General features: G+C 45.8%; 1 protein-coding gene across 2 annotated transcripts; it reads left to right on the forward strand.

The window, feature by feature from the left end:
- Positions 1-209: 209 nt before the first annotated feature.
- LOC143037489 (replication factor C subunit 4) lies at positions 210-23,532 on the forward strand. Of its 2 annotated transcripts, XM_076205785.1 has the most exons (10): positions 210-303; positions 6,161-6,284; positions 7,818-7,896; positions 9,873-9,970; positions 10,113-10,211; positions 10,787-10,983; positions 12,938-13,129; positions 13,908-14,023; positions 16,068-16,151; positions 23,133-23,529. In XM_076205785.1, the coding sequence occupies exons 2-10, from the start codon at positions 6,166-6,168 to the stop codon at positions 23,226-23,228; spliced, it is 1,080 nt and encodes a 359-aa protein (XP_076061900.1). In that variant the 5' UTR covers positions 210-303; positions 6,161-6,165; the 3' UTR covers positions 23,229-23,529. The 2 variants fall into 2 exon arrangements, with proteins under 2 accessions (XP_076061900.1, XP_076061901.1); XM_076205786.1 differs by lacking the exon at positions 210-303 and having other exon boundaries at positions 23,133-23,532.
- Positions 23,533-23,541: the final 9 nt, after the last annotated feature.

Here is a 23,541-nt window from a genome sequence, read left to right on the forward strand (position 1 = left end):
CAAAATAGTAAGATGTATTTTTATTTTTCACGTGTTTTATCATATTTCATACCTACTGTAAGCCTATATAAAGGTTACCCCGTAACAAAGTTTTCTTTCTTTTATCAAAGAAAAAATAACCAAAAAACTGGAAATATTTTATACAATAGTTTTCAATCAATTATATATGTTTATATAAACTCATATATTTTTATTTATATTCTAAAGGCCTTTAATTATACCAAAAAGTAAACTAATAATACCATTTAATTTGTAAACATTGACACAGCAACGATACGCGGGAAAACAGTCGAAACAGGCAAGGTTTGTAAATAAGTATTTTGTGACCCATGTAAATTATACACAGGATATTCTCATATACTGTATTATCAGACACTAGATTTCTAGAGATAGTGATTAATCATACCTGGGTAGTTATGGATGCATATACAAAGTAGTGTAATTGGCCTTTTTTATGGTAATGCCTGTATTGTTTGAATTTATTTGTCTTTGAGACTACTCACTGTAACTCACTATCAGTTGCCAAAGCTATATGATTGATTTTGTAATTAAAGCTGTTTTATAGCGAATGTTGCAAATGTATTCTGATACATCTTGTGTAGTTTTTTCCAATTTGTATCATTGTATTTTACAGGTTCATGTGAGATCAATTACGTTCGAGTTCTACGTAGTGATTACAGAATTATTAGAAATGTAAATGTTAAATTCCCTTTAGCTTAGCTCAATAGCCCTTTCAATAAATTGTAAAACATTCATAGTAAAAAAATAAGTTATCTAGTATTAGAAAAGGATTATTTTAACCTGGCAGCATTAAATGGTTTGTGTCATGGTTAATATTATATTGCCATGTTACATGTAACTGAAATGGTACCACACAACTCGCAAGCAAATGAATTCACAGCCTGCCAAGAGAAATAAAAATACCTATTAATACTTCTGGAAAGTTTGTCTTGTCTTGTAGGTTTTGGTGTTAACGCCATTGCCAATATGAATATCATAATATGGGGATATGCCACTCCCACACCTACTTATCTAATCCTAATTTACTTGATTCAGTTTGATGGTTTTATGATTTATCATCCCACCAGGCCAACACATAGTGTCTTTTCCTTGCATTTGAAATTGATGTATTCAAATTTGCTACCATTGAATTACGGGTTGTTAACCTTAGCCCAATTATATACTTTGTCCAGATCTCTCTGTAAAGTCAACTGGTCTCTGACTGAACTGATATCTCTAATTAACCTAATGTCATTAGCAAAGCTAATTACATTGCTACTGACTTCACAGTTTATGTCTAGCATGAGAAAAAGGAATATTGGTCCTAGGACTGTTCCTTGTGAGACCAACCTAATCACATTGCTTACTGCACTCTCTTGACCTTGGACACGTACAAACTGCATTCTTCCTGTAAGAAATTCAGCGACCCGAGCACCCAGTTCTCTTGACATTTTTAGGCCACGGAGTTTGTGCAGTAGAATCATGTGGTCCACTATGTTAAAGGCCTTGCTGAAATCTAGATAAATGGCATTCGTTCCTTCATCAGGACATGAGATGTTGTTGTTCAATATAGTGTCATAGCTGTCAAGCAAGGTTGACAGGCATGATCAATCAGCTCGAAAGCCACGTTGAGTCTTGTTCATTAAATTGAACTCAAGATATTGTACAATAGCAGCCTTAATAACCCTTTCAAATAGTTTTCCCATGTGGGAAGTCAGGGATACATGGCAGTAATATAATGGTGGTTTTCTGTTTCCTCCTTTATGAATTGGGATGATAGCTGCAGTTATCAACAAAGTATTTAGATAAATCTGTTTCAAGGATTCTTCTATCACCAGTTTTAGAGGAGTCTGGACCAGGAGCAGAGGTTCCAGACACTGAGCACATTGCTTTTTCGATACATTCTTTTGACACTTTGATGTTATTTAGGCCATTTGAGGTCAAGTCAGGATCCTTTCCGAAGAACAGAATGGTTTTCAGTTACTTTATTCTGCTTAGGCACAGAAATTTATTTTTGGATTGCTTATTTAGTAATTCAGCAATTTCCCCTGGGTCTGTGAATTCTGTCCCTTTGTCATCAATCAGTGTGCCAATCATGGGCTTGGATTGTGTGAACTGTTTTGTATATATATAAGTATCCTGGGTTCATGTTGATCTTGTTGACTGACTTTAGTTCTGCATGGAGACCCTCCTCCTGGTGAGAGTTGGTGATTTTTTCTTTAAATGATTTTAACTGTTCAAAGACTTTGCTTTTCGTAGTACCAAGGAGTTCTGAAAGCCCCTTGGTGAGCTTAGGCCTTTTTCGCATCAGGATCTTACATCTTCTGGTATAATTATTTATTCTTTTACCACTGTTTTGCTTTCTGGGGACAAATTGTTCACACAAGTTGGACACTGTGTTCAAGAAATTTGCAAAGTTTGAAAATGGGTCTTCATTATCAAGGAGATTCTTCCAGTCAATAAGTGACTGCATTATTAAACTCCTACCAGTCTGCTTTGTGGAAATTTAAACTCTCAAACCTATTTTTGTTTTCTTTATTTCTGTGGTTTTTCTTCTCTAGTGTCCAATTAGTTTCTACAAGTTAATGTTATAGTCAGATATCAATGCAGGGATCACAGTGATCTTGTCAATATCATCTTCGTTATTGGTCCATATCAAATCTAAGATGTCTTTGCCACAGGTTGTTGTTTTTGTCACCTGGGACCAGTATAAGGAATTAGCCAGTTCAAGCCACAAGTTTAACTGCACATTACTGCTGATTGTAACATTGGTATCCTGTTCCCAGTTCATGTTAGGGAAATTAAAGTGACCTAGTACAACAATTTCAGGCAGTGGGCTTGGTTGATTTAGGAGTTTGCTCTTTTTTCTTTCATATAAACTGCAGAATTCATCCTCGCTAGTGTTTGGGAGGCAATAGACAAGAGTCAGCATAAGTTTGTTCTTTGTTAGCTTTACTAATGGTGCTTCACAGACACTTTAAAAATTGTAGTAGCACCTCATTGTCTATGTTCTCATGTAGGAAAAGACATATAACCCCTATGGGTTCTGGGATCTGCCTATTCTATCAGCTCTAATTAACCATTTCAGTATGACTCGAAATTTGCACATGCAGCATCAGTTGCCATATGTAATTTGTATCACACTACTCACATTATAAAATATAAAGTTGCTGGTGCATTACTAGTTCCCTTTTACTGTGAGTAATAATAAACACAGAAAACATGATCAAACCAACTCACAGAATCCAGGGGTAACTCATGTACAACTACAAAAAATATATAGTGTATATATATATATATATATATATATATATATATATATATATATATATATATATATATATATATACCTACATATATATATATATATATATATATATATATATATATACAGGTATATATATATATATATATATATATATATATATATAATTGTGATGCTGGCATCCTCATGTACCCACTCACACCTCATGATGCCTACGTAGGCATCGTCATACTGGATTTCTTCATCACTAATTTCATCATGCAGCTGTGTTTGTCAGTGCAATGAAGGCTGTATGATGATTGGTGATATCCTTTAGTAGACCAAGTTTGCTTTTATCAGTGCCATCTTTTCTTATAATTCCATGGACATTTACATACACAAAATTCTTGTCATTTAAACATTCTGAGTGTCTGACCAAGATAGTCCACATTCATGGTTGTTTGATGAGGTATCTGGGTCATAACTGGGTTTCTTTGGTGCTGGTTCATAAAATGCATCGGTACTTATTCTCCTGAATTCATGGGGTTCCAGGTTAGTCTCCGTGGTGTCTGAGATTGGTGCATTTGTTGCTGTTGTAGAAGGATCATAGTGGAGCGCATTTCCTTCAGGGCTACTAAAAAGAGTGGTTGTGTTCGTTTTTACCTTTTTGTTACTTCTGGTTGGCTGGATGGTGGTCTTGTTTGTGTACTTTATTAGGGTTGCCCCCTGCTGTGTCTCACAGTGGTTCTCTGTTTGTGCCACATAGGTGAAAGAATTTACAAGATCTGTTATTACATAACTTGTTGTTCAGAGCTTGTCTGCAGAGTTTAGGATGGAAAATGGGCTATCTAATTTTGCACAGTTTCCTGTAATGAAATTTAAACATAATCTAGGCTGTGCATATCTGCATAGATTGCCTGACTTTCCATGCAGATTATTGTTTTGGTTGTATTTGCACTTGCCTGTGTTCCACCCTTTGCACTGGTACTTGCTGTTCTGTCAGTATGGTACATATTTTTTGTTCAATTGTTTTTGTATTTGTTTGTGTACCCCTGTTAGCACCAACCCTTTTAACCTGCTTAGGCTGTGAAATTGTTTTTTGTTTTCGTTTGCCCAAGCTTCACGTATTGGAACTGGTCTGCGATTAAGTTCGTTGCCACTCCTCGTATGGATGGGCCATGTAGGATTGGAGGCTTGTCTGGGATGGTGTCCAGGAATTTGTCTAGACTTCTCTTGAAAACCTCCTTGCTGACTCCTGATAGGCCCCATATCTCCCTTGGGAGACAGTTAAAGAGTCTGGGGCCAACACATGTGAAACTTTCTGCCTGGATCATCTTCAGTCGCTGGGAACAGCTGCTTATGGACCTTCTTGCACAGATCCTACCAAACCTTGGGTGGTGTTGCCCTTTGATACCACCTCCTCCATTTTGTGGTGGGTTAGGTGCTGTGCCCTCCAGGGCTTTCCAGACATATATCACTATATAGCACTGTGCAGTGCTTTGGAAAAATCAAGTGAAAATTATCAATTTGATGGCTGTTTTCATTCTGTGATTTTAGGGAGGGGAGTGGAGTGTAATAGGGATGAAATGGGTGGGAATGGTTTTTATGCCTTTGTTTTTTGGCTACCTTCCTTATAAGGGGAAAAAGGCCTTTGGTGTATGTATGTATGTATATGTATGCATTATTTTCACTATCCACCAATCATAGGGTGTAAGGCAACTGCTTTTGATCAAGATTAAAGTTTCTTGATTCATTGGCAATTGCATTGGTTTCTGCTGGTTGAACTGGCAGGAGATGGTTAAGATAAACACAAGTTGAATTTAGACGCCAAAAGGCTAATTGTGTTAGGTTTAACCTTTTGATTTCCATGTAGGTGCCCTTCATTTGAACCTTCTATATTGTATAGAAAGCTTCACATACAGATGTGTACATGCCCAACCACCCCCCAGAAGGGTTACTTAATATATCTTGGTTAACTTTGAACAGTTTTAGTCATGTTACCCTTGTGGTTCCCCTTCAGATCAAAGGAACAAAAACCATGAAAGTCTTAGTATTATCTAATTGTGAAGGATTTAGTCATTCTTAACCTCTTCAGTACTGGTCAAATTCTCGCACGCAGCATCAGATGCCTAATGTACAGTGTATCACACCACTCATGTTCAGTGGTGATTCTAGGACTATGAAAGTGGGAGGGCCAGCTGAAAAACTGGGGGGGAGGGGGGCATGGCCCTCCCAGCCCCTCCCCCCCCCTAGAATCACCACTGCGTGTGACACCGTGACGCGGCCGGTACCGCAGAAGTATTTACCAAGGTGTGTGTGTGTATATATATATGTGTATATATATATATATATATATATATATATATATATATATATATATAATTTAAAAATGGGATATGCAAAAAAAACTGGGGGGGGCAACCAGGGGACCAGCTGAAAAACTTGGGGGGGTGGGGGGAGGGGTTGGCATGACCCCCCTAGAAAATGTGAAGTCACTGCGGTATTACTTGTTCTCTTTTCACTCTGAGTAATAATAATCACAGAAAATGTGACCAAACCAGTTCACAGAATTCGGGGGTGACACAGCTACAACTACAAAATAAATATAATCAATACGTCAACAATGGCATCCTTTTATACCCACTCACACCTGATGATGCCTATGTAGGCGTCATCATATCAAAGGGGTTAAACATACAGGTCCTTAGGATGGATAAGTTGAAACAGATCCCCCCCTCCCCTTTACCACCTCAATAACTCCATTTATCACAATATTGTCCCCAAGGATACAAATACTGTTTTTTGATGATGAAACACACAACTTTATTAAACCACATGTTTGAAATTTATTGTAATGAATTATAAGTAAATTGGATTTTAATGACTGTCTTATAATGATAACTTTTTGTCTTCCAGACAAGATGAATGCCTTTCTTAAGACTGGTAAGATGGGCAGTGGCCCAGGAGCTGTACCTGGGCCCTCGAGTAAGACCAAGACGAGTGAAAGGAGGAAAGCTTTGACTCCTTGGGTAGAGAAATAGTAAGTTGACATCTTGGATTAACATTGTTTACAAACACATACATTGAAGAAATACTGTTTTCCATATAGATGCTTATATGTGGAATAGCTTAGAAGGTGATATAGCCCAAGCTCAAACAGTACACGAGTTCAAATCTAAATATGATAATTGGAAGTCAAGGATATAGATTAAGTTGGAACCGTACATGAATTTGAGTCTAGGTATGTTAGAAAATTAGAGAATAAGAGAGGTGATCTAATGAGCGTTGTTCCTTTCCTGTATACTACAGTTATGGAAATACATACACACATGCTTGCATACATACACTCATGCATGCATGCACACACACACATACAATACATGAGTTCAAATTCAAATATGGTAATTGAAAATCATTGATATAGATTAAGTTGGAACTGCAGTTGCATTTGAGGCTAGATATTATAAAAAATTAGAGAATGGGTGACAGACCCAATGAGGGTTGTTCTTTTCCTGTACATTACAATTAGGTAAGTACACACAAACACAATGGTGTAGTGGTAAAACAGTCCAACATTTCTCCTCAGAAAGATCTGTAACAATTCTGTTTCCAGTTACTGCATACCTATGGCTTTGCCAGATGGGGAACTAAAAACAGTTATTTTTGCTGTTATAACTTCTTTACAAGGTTGGATAGAGTGAGAAATGAGGAGAGCTGGGGTGGAAAAGGAGATGGCAGATAGGGCTGATGAAAGGGTATTGGAATGGTTTGGACACATGGAAAGAATGAGTGAAGAAAGATAGTAAAAGAGGTGTGGAAGGCAGAGGTGAATGGAGTGAACTTGAGGGGATAGCAGAGAATGATATGAATGGATGATGTGTAAGGGACTTTGAGCAAGAGGGGAATGTCTGTTGAGCAAGGAAAAGAGAAGGCAGGAGATAAGGGTGAGTGTAGAATGGCTGTGTATAGATGGTACTGTGATACTAGGATGGGAGTTGGGAGAGGGAGGTTAGGGAATGATATTTTGATGCAGCATGAAGGGATTTCTCCCTGTACAGTATACTCTTTTTCTCCATGAGGAGACAAAGAGGGAAAGGAAATCACTAATTAAGTGAAACAGCCTTGCTGTGGGTGTACTGTGTCTTGCTGCATTGCTTCTGACCCAGGGCAGTGGGTGGGACACAGGGATGACCCATCATCCATGAGGAACTAAGATGAGAGTGGGGAAAGGGTGGTGGATGGGAGTGGGTATGTAGCTTTTGACTTGGCTACCTCTTTCATAAAGGGGAGAAAGCCTTTTGTGTATAGATAGATACATTATAACTTCTTTCCTGTGATAGTGGTCTATATATATATATTCTTTTCTTGCTTATGGGGGATAACTTTATCCAGCTTGATAGTTTTATCTCTGTAAACTCCTTTGTTGTGCTCAGCCCTTACATGTTGCCTTCTGGTTAGTGCTAAACAATTTGATTTAACTTAAAACTTGATATATGCAGTACTTGTGTGCAGCAGGTTTTTTATGGTGCTTTTAGTTACTAAATTATCTTTTCTCGTTCCATCTTGAATTCAGTCGACCAAAGAGCGTTGATGACGTTGCATACCAGGATGAAGTTGTGATGATGCTGAAGAAGACTATCAATAGTTCCCATGTAAGTACCACATTTCTCTTGTTTTAATCTTATTTCTAATGTATGCAAATGAAAAGGATTAATGAAAGTCTATGAGCATTGGGAAAGAGGGTAATGTCTATTGAGGAAGGACGGGAGAAGACAGAAGATAGGGGTGAGTGGAGAATGGTTGTGTATGGATGATGCTGTGATGCATGGAAGGGAGTGGGTGCAGGATAGGGGATGAGAGAGTATGCGTGAATGATATTTTGATGCACCCCGAATGGATTTCTCCCCGCCTTTTCCTTTTCTGCATGATGGGATGGAGAGGGGGGTCACAGATGAAATGAAGCGGCCTTGCTGTAGATGTCCTATGTCTTGCTGCATTGCTTTTGACCCAGGGCAGTGGGCAAGATGCAGGGATGACCCATCTTCCAGGAGGAGCTAAGATAAGAGGGAGGGAGGTATGGTGAATGGGAATGGAGTATGTGGGGATGAAATGGGTGGGAATGGATTTATGCCTTTGACTTTGGCTACCTCCCTTGTAAAGGGGAAAAAGCCCTTGGTAGATATATGTACCAAAAGGCTTTTTCTCCCTTATAAGGGAAGAACCAGCCCAGGCATGCACCCTCCACCCATTCCACCAATGGAAGTCTATCTGTCTATAGCAAGGGCTTTAACCCCCATACAAGGGAGGCAGCCAAGTACTACCCAATCCCATCCACCACCCTTTCTTCCCTCCCATCTTAGCTCCTCATGGATGATAGGTCATCCCTGTATCCTGCCCACTGCCCTGTATCAGAAGCAATGCAGCAAGACTGCTTCATTTAGCTGGTGACCCCCCTCTCCATTCCCTCATGCAGAAAAAGAGCTGGGGAGAAATCCTTTCAGGCTGCATCAAAATGTCATTCATATATAACCACTCCCTACCCTCCAACCCCTACTCCCTCCTTCCCTTGAATCAAAGTATCATATACACACAGCCATTCTCTACTCACCCCCATCTCTTGCCTCCCTTCTTTGCTCAACACCCCCTTTCATCCTTTGCTGTCCCCTCAAGTTCACTCCCTCCACCTCCGTTTTCCACACTTCTTTTACTAACCTTCCTTCACTCATTATTTCTGTAACCAAACCACCCCAATACTCTTTCATCAGCCCTATCCGCCATTTCCTTTTTCACCCCTGCACTCCTCACTTCCTTGTTTCTCACTCTGTCCAACCTTGTAACCCCTACCATACTTCTCAGACATTTCAACTTAAACACATTTAAACTTCTGCCTCTCTTAAATTTCAGGTCTCTGCCCCATACAGTGCCATTGGCACAATCACTCCTTTCAGCTTAGTTTCACTTGATGCCAACACATCCATCTCTTCCCTTTTACTCTCATCTGGACCACACCCATGCACATTAAAAGACCCAAACCTTAATGTTCTGTTTGGGAAACTCCCCCCCAGACCCTTTTTGGCCTTGACTTCTCAGGGTTATAGAGAGCAGGATGCCTAGTCCCATCACTTCATCCTGTTTTAGCTGCCTTTATAACCTGAGAACAAGACTCTGTGGTATTAAGAGAGCAGGGGACAGCATAACTGAGGGACAGTTCCAATACAATAAAGGAGCATGATTTCTCTATTAGTAGAGATTTCCTCTGAGATAGACAAAATGATGTGTGGCTCTGGTCAGTAGGGGCACCCCATGTAGTCCCTAAAGTATCGGCTGCATGTTACTAAGCAAATTATATTGCACAATAACATGCAGGCAATACTCCTAGACTGGTTATGTGAAAGTGAATGTCAATGAAAGTGAGAACAGCTGTTTTATCTTTTTTATTATTGATAGGGAGGGTGGAGGGGTGTGGAGTGTATTCAGGGGTGGAATGGGTGGGATTGATTTTGTGCCTTTTTCTTTTTGGCTACCCCTCTTGTAAGGGGGGAAAAGCCTTGGTATATGTATGTATGTATGTATTATTGATACTTATCACATTGGAATGTGTAATTGATAATGTTATATATTGTTTCAGTTCCCAAATCTTCTCTTCTATGGCCCACCTGGTACTGGAAAGACATCAACTATCTTAGCTGCAGCTTCGCAATTGTTTGGTGACTTGTATCATCAAAGGTAAATATTTGATCTATAAATTAATTTCATCTCATTGTTTTTGATATATTAGTACTCTTAGTGTTATTTTTTTGTCCTTTTTCAAATTTGAAAAATGTCATAAAGTTAATTTTTTTTAATTTGTATATTCATTTGTTTCTAGAGTGTTGGAGCTAAATGCTTCCGACGAAAGAGGTATTCAAGTTATAAGAGAAAAGGTGAAGTCATTTGCACAAACTACAGTGTCTAGCACAAGACCTGAGTAAGTATATGAATTGTAGTAGCTTAGGAACCAGCAATGGGTATCTGCATGTAATGGTTATGTCAAATGGACATTAATAAAAGAAGCATTTCCTGGCTGCCAAATCATATATGGAAGATGCACCTAACCCCCCAACATTTGTATTTTATATTTTTGACTTTGCTACCTCCCTTGTAAGGGTGAAAAAGCCCTTGGTATGTATTGTTTTTTATTATCAAGACTGTTCAGATGTTTCATGAGGAGCTAATATGAGAGGAAGGAAAGGGTGGGGGATGGGAGTGGGAATGTGACTTTTGATTTGGCTACCTCCCTGGTAAGAATGAAAGACATTGATATATAGATATACTGTTCAGAAGTATTGTAATTTATTAATGTGCCTCTCAGTGGTTATTTCTTTGCATATGGCATGGGTCTGCATAGTTTCCAAATTATTTTGTGTCCCTTGACTACTGCCTGCTGCTGTGGAATTCCAGAGTATAAAACCAAAATCAACATTAATTGTGTTAAATATGACATCATATTGTTTTGTTTATCCAACACAATCCTTTAGTTAAAGTTTTATTATCTTTACACAGTGGAAGGCCTTGCCCACCCTACAAGATTGTGATCCTTGATGAGGCAGATTCCATGACTGGAGCGGCACAGGCTGCCCTCAGGAGAACCATGGAGAAGGAGTGTCGGACCACGAGGTTCTGTCTCATCTGCAACTACGTCTCCAGGATCATCGAACCAATCACTTCCCGATGCTCCAAGTTTAGATTCAAACCTCTAAGTTAGTTAATCGTTTTTTTATATTGTATGTAAGGACCCACAAATGAATGATTGGTGGCTTGCTACTTCCTTTATAATGGGAGGAAGAACCCCTCTGGTATATAGATAGATAGGGACCAAAAATAGGTATCTGTAAATTGAAGTCCTCTAAAATGAACATCAGAACAGAGGGAGTGTTGTCACCAATTTAATGAAGCAGCCTTGCTGTGGATGTGCTGTGTCTTGCAACACTGCTTCTGGCCCAGGGCAGTGGGCGAGATGCAGGGATGACCCATCATCCAGGAGGAGCTAAGATAAGAGGGAGGGGGGTGGATGGGAGTGGAGTGTGATAGGGATGGAATGGGTGGGAGTTGTTTTTATGCCTTTATTTTTTTGGCTTTAGCTAAAGATAAATGGGTAAAAGTAAGGTGATGAGATGTACAAGGGGTGAAAGTGACGGTAGACTGGAGGTGAGCATTAAGGGAGAGTGACTGGAGGAAGTGGATAGTTTTAGATACTTGGGTGCAAATGTGGCAGGAAAAGGTGGAGGTAGAATGTAGATTGAGAGAAGTGAGTAAATGCCTTGGTGGATTAAAGAGTGTAATGAGGAATAGACATTTGGGATGGATGCTAAGAGGAGACTGTATGAAGGAGTGATTGTGCCAACAGCACTGTATGGGGCGGAAACATGGAACATAAGAGAGGAAGAGAGAAGGAGTTTGAATGTGTTTGAGATGAGGTGTCTGAGAAGTATGATGGGGGTTACTAGGCTAGATAGAGTGAGAAATGAGGAGGTGAGGAGGAGAACAGGGGTGGAAAAAGAGCTGGGAGATAGGGTTGATGAAAGAATATTAGGATGGTTTGGACACATGGAAAGAATGAGTGAAGAAAGACTAGTAAAAGAGGTATGGAAGGCAGATGTGGAGGGAGTGAACATGAGGGGACGTCCTAGGATGAGGTGGATGGATGGGGTGAAGGGGGCTTTGGGGAAGAGGGGAATGTCTGTTGAGGAAGGATGGGAGAGGAGAGAAGACAGGGGTGAATGGAGAATGGTTGTGTATGGATGATGTTGTGATTGCATGAGGTGGAATGGGCAGGGGGGTTGGGGGGTGAGGTAGTATGTGTGAGCAAAATTTGACGCAGCCCGAAGGGATTTCTCCCCGTCCTCCCCTTTTATGCAATGGGGGGACGGAGAGGGGGGGGTCGCCGATTTAATGAAACGGCCTTGCTGTGGATGTGCTGTGTCTTGCGACACTGCTTCTGACCCAGGGCAGTGGACAAGGTGCAGGGATGACCCGTCATCCAGGAGGTGCTCAGATAAGAGGGAGGGTGGAGGGGTGTGGAGTAGTCAGGGATGGAATGGGTGGAAATGATTTTATGTCTTTCCCTTTTTGGCTACCTCCCTTGTAAGGGGGAAAAAGCCTTGGTATATGTATGTATGATTTTTTGGCTACCTCCCTTATAAGGGGGGGGAAAGCCTTTGGTATATATATGTATGTATCATCTTCCTGCTCTCCATCTTTGAAAATTGTCAACACCAGTGGTTCCCAACCGGTGTGCCGCAGCACCAAAGAGTGCCGTGAGATCAACTGAGGGTGTCGCCAAAATTCAGAGGAAAAATAATTTTTATATTACCGCCTCTCTCTGTCATCCATTTTTGTTCATTAAAGCAGCATCAGTGTAAAGATGAGTATTTCCATATTATCCAGGGACAAAATTTTGTTACACTGATGTTGAATCAACAAAATACTGACAAACTAGAGTTTAGATTTTCTAATAAGGGTGCCGGGGACTTCTGAGAGGTTTGGCAAGGGTGCCTCAAGCCAGAAAAGGTTGGGAACCACAGGTCAACACCCACATCTTCATTTGGAGGTGGAGACCAAAGAGGCATGTATGTCAACTTGGACTGTATTTCCTCCATCGTTTCATGTAAGAGGACACCAATTGTATATTTATGTATATATTTTATTTTACAGCAAAAGAAATAGTCATGAAACGATTGTCAGACATCTGCGAGGTGGAAAATGTCAAGTGCGAACCAAAAGCTATGGAGTGTCTGATTGATACTTGTGAGGGAGATTTGAGAAGAGCCATCACCACACTGCAGTCTGTTGCCCGACTGCGGATGGGAGAGAATATTAGCCCACAAGATGTTTACGAAATCACAGGTATAAGCACTGGAGTTGTATGATTCATCCTCTGAGCGATGTAGATATTTACTAGCTGAAATGAATTATGTGGCCTCTAAGCAATGTAGATATTTCCTAGCTGAAATGAATTATATGGCCTCTGAGCAATGTAGATATTTCCTAGTTGAAATGAATTATGTGGCCTCTGAGCAATGTAGATATTTCCTAGTTGAAATGAATTATGTGGCCTCTGAGCAATGTAGATATTTCCTAGCTGAAATTAATTATGTGGCCTCTGAACAATGTAGATATTTCCTAGCTGAAATGAATTATGTGGCTTTACCTAGAATAAGTTTTAAGTGACATGAAGTGTACTGGGTTACTGTAGCCTGTAGCCCATTAATGAGTGGGGGGAATTCTCTCAATAAAATAGAATTTTCTGGCATAAACCAGAATGAAAGTTCTAAAGTGTAACTGCCCAGTGGTTCTGTGAACATTTGCACACTGCTTAGATTGTGTTGTGGTTAACATTAGATAATTTTACTCATCTTGGAAGTAGACTCCGAGTCATTTTTCATATCCAGAAAGAATAATTTATCATTTTCATGTAACCTTGTTTAGTTCTATTTTGGTAATATGGCTAGCCCAACCACTACATTTGTTGTCAAAGCAAAGCTTCTTATAGCCCTCACAAGTATTATTTGGGTGAATTATGGGCCAGTTTGTTGGCCATTACCAATTACCTTGGAGCTGTGGGTCTCCTGCAATAGAGATCTGGGGAAAAACAGATGGATTGACTGATTTATCTCTCTTTCAGGTGTTGTTCCTCAAAAGTGGATCAATGATTTGTTGGATGTGTGCCGGAAAGATTCCTACGAGGAGCTTAACAATTTTATCAATGTCCTCATGATGGAGGGATATGCTGCAAGCCAAGTGAGTGCATCAGTTAAACTCAGTCACAACCTCACACAGCGCAATGTACTAACCACTATACGAGCATAGAAGCTCACTGGCTGAGCGGGTTAGGGCGTCGTTACTTGCTGCGAAGGTTGAGGGGATGGTGGCTCGAATCATGCCACCAGCGAAGTTGAAACAAGGGCATGGCTCATTAAATCCCATGCTACAAAGTTCTCTGTGAGAGGCACCGTCCTAGCCCTCCGATAGGGGGGAGTTTGTGATGTTAAATTATATCACAACCTCACACTTGGCACTTCCATGGTGGGAAGAACCAGTGACTAGTACCTTCATGTGATGGTCCTCTTTCCAACCACTGGCAACCAGGTGGTCACCAGCCGGTTGCAGGTAGCCTTTGGAAGTTGCTGGTAGTCGGTAATAAGATAGATAAATAGATAGATTGATAGACATATTACAACACACACTGAATAGTCTCCAGTACATAGATTTTCATCTTATCAACCACACTAACTTTTTCCACATTAATTCCTTGCATAGGTTTTGGGTCGCCGATCAGTCGCTTGATTTTCGGTCGGTGGTGGTCAGAAACAGGTCATAAGCTGGGTGCGACTGGCTTTGCTTCCGTCAGGAGGTGCAGCACTTTAGAGTCGACACTGAGCCTTTGAACTCAGCCTAGGATCTCTCTTTATTATCGTTTAACTGTATTTCTTATACCTTTTTATGCATGGAGAACCCGTCATCCAGGAGGTGCTCAGATGAGAGGGAGGGTGGGAGGGGTGTGGAGTGTATTTAGGGATGAAATGGGTGGGAGTGTTGTTATGCCTTTCCCTTTTTGGCTACCTCCCTTGGAAGGGGGAAAAAGCCTTGGTATATGTATGTATGCATGGAGAACGACAACCCTCATACCACTTTCAGCGATTGACACAAACATCCTCATAATGAACACGTAAACAGTCTCTCACTAATACAGCACAGACAGCAGTCTAAAGTTTCTTCCCAGAGAGATTTGTGGGAGGTTCTGAGGACTGTTAGCAGCCACCATAGCAGTGGATTTTCCATTTAGTGAAAATAGGCAACAACTAATTAAAAATTTCCTGGTGGGAGTTGACTCCTTTGTATTCTTGCCAATGATCCAATAGTTCTTCTATCTTTACGCTCGTTACACACTTGGCATTTTTTTTTTTTTTTTTTTTTTCCGCTGCCGCTCTAACATAATGTAGCGGGAATAACACTTGGCGTTTTTTTCACCCACGCCACACATTTGATCACTGACCACCGTGCAAAATGTCGAATGTAGTGGCAGTGAGCGGCTGCATTGCTGCCGTCGGCGGTAAAAAAAACGCTCATCCATTTTGCCGCTCAGTGTGTCCCTCGCAATAGCTTCCTACGCGCCACTACTGGTACGGTGGCAGCGGTAAAAAAACGCTCTGTAAAAAAAACACCAAGTGTGTAACGAGCGTTATGGATAGTAATGTGCCACTTTTGGCGATTTCAGAAGCATTGACATATTCAACGAGGGAGTTACAAGCTGTGCAAATATAGTATGTAGAACTAGGAGGATGGGAGGGGATAGAAGGAAGGGTAGTGAGTGATGGGATGATGAAGTGAAGAAGATAGTAAAAGAGAAGTGAGCATTCAGGAGAAAGTGGGCCAGTTTGGTATGATCATAGGTTGGTGAGGAATCCCGTCTCTTGTGGATCGACACAGAGAGAAGTCAGAGTTATCGGTGGTGGTGGTCCTAAAATTAGGTGTAGTGTTGCCATAGTTTGAGTGGAGAGGTTCAAGTATGCAGTGAGACACCCCCAGGTCCTCAGTAAAGGACTTCTGTCTCCCATGCCTAGCCACCTTGGTATCAAGTTTTATTTGATCTATTTATGTTTTTATTTGCAGGGGTGACCCATCGTCCGGGAGGTGCCGAGATAAGAGGGAGGGGAGTGGAGTTTATTAGGGTTGGAATGGGTGGGAGTGGTTTCTATGCCTTTGTCTTTTGGCTACCTCCCTTGTAAGGGGGAAAAGCCTTTGGTATATGTATGTATGTATTTTATTTATTTGTCTTTTTCAGCTTTTGAATCAGTTACACGACCTGGTTATTTTTGACCACCGATTGAGTGACAACCAGAAGGCAGCCATCTGTGAGCGCATTGCTGTTAGTATTCCTTTTTCTGTTTTAATACATACAGGTTGAAGCTCCCAGACTCGGCTCCCTCGGGACCAGTGCTTAGCCAAGTAACAGAATTTTCTGACTTTTAGAAAATAGATGTTTCTTAATACTTGGGAGCTATAATAGCATTAACAAGGCTGTAGAGGCACTAGATACACAAAATCCCACAGAACTTTCGCAACAAACCACCAGACCTAAACTGCTGGCGGTAAACGATCATGGCGGCGCCAAGTGGCAGTACCAATACAATGCCGTGTTTTGAGTGTTCTGTTGGGTTTTAGAAGACACCTAATTATAGCAGAGTTTTGGGTGTTGTCGGGTCTTAGATTGCTGAGTTTGGGAGCTTCGACCTGTAGTTACAAGCAGAAGTCCCAGAGTGGAGCAGTAAGACATACATATATATTTATTTATTTTTATTTTTTTCCGTCATATACATAAACCAAAAATGCCCCTTCCCTTTTTAAGAAGAGTGGCCAAATCAAAGCATCTACCCACCCTCCAATAAATACACACACACACTCGGATCAGAGGCAATGCAGCAAGACACAGCACCTCAACAGGGAACAGCTAAAGTAGGTTTACCCTCACCACTTCATTTCTCTCTCTCTCCCTCTCCCTCCCCCCTTCTCTCCCTCTCCCTCCCCCCTTCTCTCCCTCTCCCTCCCCCCTTCTCTCCCTCTCCCTCCCCCCTTCTCTCCCTCTCCCTCCCCCCTTCTCTCCCTCTCCCTCCCCCCTTCTCTCCCTCCCCCCTTCTCTCCCTCTCCCTCCCCCTTCCCCCCTCGCCCCTTCTCTTCCTCTCCCTTCCCCCCTCTCCCTCCCCCTTCACTCTTTTCCCCTTGTCTTGCTTTCCTTCCTACTTCTCTCCCTCTCCCTTCCTTCCCTCTCCCTCCCTTCCCCTTCTTTCCTTCCCTCTCCCTCCCCCTTCTCTCCCTCTCCCTTCCCCCTTCTCTCCCTCTCCCTCCCTCACTGCTTCATTTCTCTCCTTCACTTCCCCCTCCCCACCCCTCTCTCTCCCACCCTTCCTCCTACCCGTCCTTTCACTCTCCCTCTTTCTCCCCCCTCTCCCAAAGCTGGTGTACCCTCACTGCTTCATTTCTCTCCTCTCCCTTCCACCCCTTCTCCCTCACCCACCCTTTCCACTCCCTCCCCTTTCATCCCTCCCACCCCTACTCCCTCTCCCTTCCCCCTTCTCTCCCTCTCCCTCCCCCCTTCTCTTCACCTCCTACTTCTCTCCATTTCCTTTGCTCTCTCCCTTCCCCCTTCTCTCCCTCTCTCTCCCACCTTCTTTCCCTCCTCCACCTTCTCCCCTTGTCTTCCTTTCCATCCTACTTCTCTCCCTCTCCCTCCCTCATGCTTCATTTCTCTCCTCCTCTCCCCTCCCACTCCCTCCCCCCCTCCCCTCCCACCCCTTCTCCCTCTCCCTCCCCCCTTCTCTCCCTCTCCCTCCCCCCTTCTCTCCCTCTCCCTCCCCCCTTCTCTCCCTCTTCCCCCTCTCCCCTTCTCTTCCCTACCTCTCCCCTTCTCTTCCCCTTCCTCCCCCTCTCCCCTTCTCTTCATCTCCCTCTCTCTCCCCCTCCCCCTTCTCTTCCTTTCCCTCCTACTTCTCTCCCTCTCCCTCCCTCACTGCTTCATTTCTCTCCTTCACTTCCCCCTCCCCACCCCTCTCTCTCCCACCCTTCCTCCTACCCGTCCTTTCACTCTCCCTCTTTCTCCCACCCTTCCTCCTACCCGTCCTTTCACTCTCCCTCTTTCACTCTCCCTCTTTCTCCCCCCTCTCCCAAAGCTGGTGTACCCTCACTGCTTCATTTCTCTCCTCTCCCACTCCCTCCTCCTCTCCCCACCCCCCTCTTCTCCCTTCCACCCCTTCTCCCTCACCCACCCTTTCCACTCCCTCCCCTTTCATCCCTCCCACCCCTACTCCTTCCCCATTCATCCCTCACACTCCTTCTCCCTCTTCGCTCCCTCCCCCCTTCTCTTCATCTCCCTCTCCCTCCCCCTTGTCTTCCTTTCCCTCCTACTTCTCTCCCTTTCCTTTGCTCTCTCCCTTCCCCCTTCTCTCCCTCTCCCTCCCTCACTGCTTCATTTCTCTCCTTCTCTCCCTCCTCTCCCACCCCCTCTCCCCTCCCCCCTTCTCTTCATCTCCCTCTCCCTCCCACCTTCTTTCCCTCCTCCCCTTGTCTTCCTTTCCCTCCTACTTCTCTCCCTCTCCCTTCCCCCTTCTCTCCCTCTCCCTCCCTCACTGCTTCATTTCTCTCCCCTCCCACTCCCTCCCTCCCCCCTTCTCTCCCTCTCCCTCCCCCCCCTTCTCTTCATCTCCCTCTCCCTCCTACCTTCTTTCCCTCCTCCCCCTTGTCTTCCTTTCCCTCCTACTTCTTTCCCTCTCCCTCCCACACTGCTTCATTTCTCCCCCTCTCCCCTCCCACCCCATCTCCCTCTCCCTCCCCCCCTTCTCTCCCTCTCCCTCCCCCCTTCTCTCCCTCCCCCTTCTCTTCATCTCCCTCTCACCTTCTTTCCCTCCTATTTCTCTCCCTCCCTCACTGCTTCATTTCTCTCCCCTCCCACTCCCTCCCTCTCCCCCTTCTCTCCCTCTCCCTCCCCCCTTCTCTTCATCTCCCTCTCCCTCCCACCTTCTTTCCCTCCTCCCCCTTCTCCCCTTGTCTTCCTTTCCCTCCTACTTCTCTCCCCCTCCCTCCCTCACTGCTTCATTTCTCTCCTCTCCGACTCCCTCCCTCCCCCTCTCCCCTCCCACCCCTTCTCCCTCACCCACCCTTTCCACTCCCTCCCCCTCTCTCCTCCCTTCCCTTTAATCCCTCCCACTCCCTCCCCCCTTTTCTCCCTCTCCCCCTTCTCTCTTTTCCCCTTGTCTTCCTTTCCCTCCTAGTTCTCTCCCTCTTCCTCCTTCTCTCCCTCTTCCTCCATCACTGCTTCATTTCTCTCCTTCTCTCCCTCCTCTCCCACCCCCTCTCCCCTCCCACTCCCTCCCTCTCTCCTTCTCCCCCTCTCTCCTCCCACCCCCTCCATCTCCCCCTCTCTCCTCCCACCCCTTCTCTCTTTTCCCCTTGTCTTCCTTTCCCTCCTACTTCTCTCCCGCTCCCTTTCCTTTGCTCTCTCCCTCCCTCACTGCTTCATTTCTCTCCTCTCACTCACTCCCCCTCTCCCCTCCCACCCCTTCTCCCGCCCCCTCCCCTTCTCCCGCCCCCTCTCCCCTCCCACCCTTTCATCCCTTCTCCCCTCCCACCCTTTCCACTCCCTCCCCTTTCATCCCTCCCATTCCCTCTCCCCCTTCTCTCCCTCCCTCCCCCTTCTCTTCCTCTCCCTCCCACCTCCTCCCCCTTCTCTCTTTTCCCCTTGTCTTCCTTTCCCTCCTACTTCTCTCCCTCTCCCTTTCCTTCCCCCTTCTCTCCCTCCCTTCCCCTTCTTTCCTTCCCTCTTCCTCCCCCTTTCTCTCTCCCTCCCTCCCTCTCCTTCACTTCCCCCTCCCCACCCCTCTCCTACCCTTCCTTTCACTCTCCCTCTTTCTCCCCCCTCTCCCAAAGCTGGTGTACCCTCACTGCTTCATTTCTCTCCTCCTCTCCCACCCCTTCTCCCTCACCCACCCTTTCCACTCCCTCCCCCTCTCCCCTCCCACCCCTTCTCCCTCACCCACCCTTTCCACTCCCTCCCCTTTCATCCCTCACACTCCATCTCCCACCCCTACTCCCTCCCCATTCATCCCTCACACTCCTTCTCCCTCCCACCCTCCTACTACCTCCCCTCCCCCTTCTCTCCCTCCCACCTTCTTTCCCTCCTCCCCCTTCTCTCTTTTCCCCTTGTCTTCCTTTCCCTCCTACTTCTCTCCCTCTCCCTTTCCTTTGCTCTCTCCCTCTCCCTCCCTCATGCTTCATTTCTCTCCTCCTCTCCCCTCCCACTCCCTCCCCCTCTCCCCTCCCACCCCTTCTCCCTCTCCCTCTCCCTCCCCCCTTCTCTCCCTCTCCCTCCCACCTCCTCCCCCTCTCCCCTTCTCTTCCTCCTACCTCCTCCCGCTCTCCCCTTCTCTTCATCTCCCTCTCCCTCCCCCTTCTCTTCCTTTCCCTCCGACTTCTCTCCCTCGCCCATCCCCCTTCTCTCCCACACCCACCCGCACTGCTTCATTTCTCTCCTTCACTTCCCCCTCCCCACCCCTCTCTCTCCCACCCTTCCTCCTACCCGTCCTTTCACTCTCCCTCTTTCTCCCCCCTCTCCTACCCGTCCTTTCACTCTCCCTCTTTCTCCCCCCTCTCCCAAAGCTGGTGTACCCTCACTGCTTCATTTCTCTCGTCTCCCACTCCCTCCTCCTCCTCTCCCCTCCCCCTCTTCTCCCTTCCACCCCTTCTCCCTCACCCACCCTTTCCACTCCCTCCCCTTTCATCCCTCACACTCCATCTCCCACCCCTACTCCCTCCCCATTCATCCCTCACACTCCTTCTCCCTCCCACCCTCCTACTACCTCCCCTCCCATTCCCTCTCCCCCTTCTCTCCCTCCCACCTTCTTTCCCTCCTCCCCCTTCTCTCTTTTCCCCTTGTCTTCCTTTCCCTCCTACTTCTCTCCCTCTCCCTTCCCCCTTCTCTCCCTTCCTCCCCCTTTCTCTCTCCCTCCCTCCACTTCCCCCTCCCCACCCCTCTCCCACCCTTCCACTCTTTCTCCTACCCTTCCTTTCACTCTCCCTCTCCCAAAGCTGGTGTACCCTCACTGCTTCATTTCTCTTCTCCTCTCCCACTCCCTCCCCCTCTCCCCTCCCTCACCCACCCTTTCCACTCCTTCCCCTCTCAACTCCCACCCCTTCTCCCTCACCCACCCTTTCCACTCCTTCCCCTTTCATCCCACCCCTTCTTTCCCTCTCCCCTCCCAGCCCTTCTCCCTCACCCACCCTTTCCACTCCCTCCCCTTTCATCCCTCACACTCCCTCCCCCTCTCCCCTCCCAGCCCTTCTCCCTCACCCACCCTTTCCACTCCCTCCCCTTTCATCCCTCACACTCCCTCCCCCTCTCCCCTCCCACCCTTTCCACTCCCTCCCCTTTCATCCCTCACACTCCATCTCCTTCCCACCCCTACTCCCTCCCCATTCATCCCTCACACTCCTTCTCCCTCCCCTCCCACCCTCCTACTCCCCCCTTCTCTCACTCTCCCTCCCCCCTCTTCCTCCCCCTTCTCTCTTTTCCCCTTGTCTTCCTTTCCCTCCTACTTCTCTCCCTCTCCCTCCCTTCCCCTTCTTTCCTTCCCTCTTCCTCCCTCCCTCTCCTTCACTTCCCCCTCCCCACCCCTTTCTCTCTCCCTCCCTCCCTCTCCTTCACTTCCCCCTTCCCACCCTTCCTTTCACTCTCCCTCTTTCTCCCCCCTCTCCCAAAGCTGGTGTACCCTCACTGCTTCATTTCTCTCCTTCTCTCCCTCCTCCTCTCCCACTACCACCCTTTCCACTCCCTCCCCCTCTCCCCTCCCACCCCTTCTCCCTCACCAACCCTTTCATCCCTCACACTCCATCTCCCTCCCCATTCATCCCTCACACTCCTTCTCCCTCCCCTCCCACCCTCCTACTCCCTTCTCTCCCTCCCCCCTTCTCTTCCTCTCCCTCCCACCTTCTTTCCCTCCTCCCCCTTCTCTCCCTCTCCCTTCCCCTTCTTTCCTTCCCTCTTCCTCCCCCTTTCTCCCTCCCTCCCTCTCCTTCACTTCCCCCTCCCCCCTCTCCCAAAGCTGGTGTACCCTTACTGCTTCATTTCTCCCCTCCCTCTCTTCTCCCTTCCACCCCTTCTCCTTCACCCACCCTTTCCACTCCTTCCCCTTTCATCCCTCACCCACCCTTTCCACTCCTTCCCCTTTCAATCCTCCCACCCCTTCTCCCTCACCCACCCTTTCCACTCCCCTTTCATCCCTCACACTCCATCTCCCTCCCCATTCATCCCTCACACTCCTTCTCCCTCCCCTCCCATTCCCTCTCCCCCTCCCCACTTCCTTCTCTCCCTCTCCCTACCCCCTTCTCTTCCTCTCCCCCCTTCTCTCCCTTCCCCCCCCTTCTCTTCCTCTCCCTCCCCCTTCTCTCCCTCTCCCTCCCCCTTTCTCTCCCTCTCCCTCCCCCTTTCTCTCCCTCTCCCTCCCCCTTTCTCTCCCTCTCCCTCCCCCTTTCTCTCCCTCTCCCTCCCCCTTTCTCTCCCTCTCCCTCCCCCTTTCTCTCCCTCTCCCTCCCCCTTCTCTTCATCTCCCTCTCCCTCTCCCCTTCTCTTCATCTCCCTCCCCCCTTCTCTTCATCTCCCTCCCCCTTCCCCCCTCTCCCTCCCACCTTCTTTCCCTCCTCCTCCCCCTTCTCTCTTTTCCCTTGGCTTCCTTTCCCTCCTACTTCTCTCTATTTCCTTTGCTCTCTCCCTCCCCCTTTCTCTCTCCCTCCCTCTCCTTCACTTCCCCCTCCCCATCCCTCTCTCTCCCACCCTTCCACTTTCTCCTACCCTTCCTTTTGCTCTCCCTCTCTCTCCCCCCTCTCCCAAAGCTGGTGTACCCTCACTGCTTCATTTCTCTCTTTCCTTCTCCCCTCCTCCTCTCCCCCTCCTTCCCCCCTCTCCCCTCCCACCCCCTCTTCTCCTCCCACCCCTTCTTCTCCTCTCACCCCTTCCTCCCCTCCCAGTCTCACTCCCACCCCTTCTCCCTCACCCACCCTTTCCACTCCCTCCCCTTTCATCCCTCACACTCCATCTCCCTCCCACCCTCCTACTCCATCCCCTCCCACCCTCCTACTCCATCTCCCTCCCACCCTCCTACTCCCCTCCCATTCCCTCTCCCCACTTCCCTCCCTCTCCTCTTCTTCCCTTCCCTCCCCACTCCCCTCTCTCCCCCCTGCTTCCCTTTCCTCCCCTCTCCCGTCCCTCTCCACCCCTCCCCCGTCCCTCTCCACCCCTCCCAGACCCTCTTATGCCTTTGCTTATTTTTATATATACATACAATTCTTTTTTTATATATTTCAGCAATGTGATCACCGCTTAACAGACGGCGGAGACGAGTTTCTTCAAATAATGGATACAAGTTGTTTGATTATGAAGCAGCTGTGTCATGGCAAATAGGATTTTCCGAGTCGGACATGAAGTCCGTTTCCATCTTGTATTCACGTTACCACTATATCAACATGACTTCCACTCTTTTTGTCCTCTTCATTTAATACCTTACAATGTTGCATTATTATATTTTGTGTTTAAGTTCTACAGAATGTTGAATTTACACCGAAATAAAAATTTACTATTTTCATTAATTTTGTTTATATTTAAACCTCTCAAGGTGACCATTTTACAACTATCTATTCAAGAAATACAAATGGAAATTGAAATACATCTTGATTGGGCAGAAAATTTCCCTGAAGCTCCTGACATAGTCCTATGA

Source organism: Oratosquilla oratoria, chromosome 22 (assembly GCF_046742065.1).
Source record: "Oratosquilla oratoria isolate Oo_2021 chromosome 22, ASM4674206v1, whole genome shotgun sequence".
In the NCBI taxonomy this organism is placed as follows: domain Eukaryota; kingdom Metazoa; phylum Arthropoda; class Malacostraca; order Stomatopoda; family Squillidae; genus Oratosquilla; species Oratosquilla oratoria.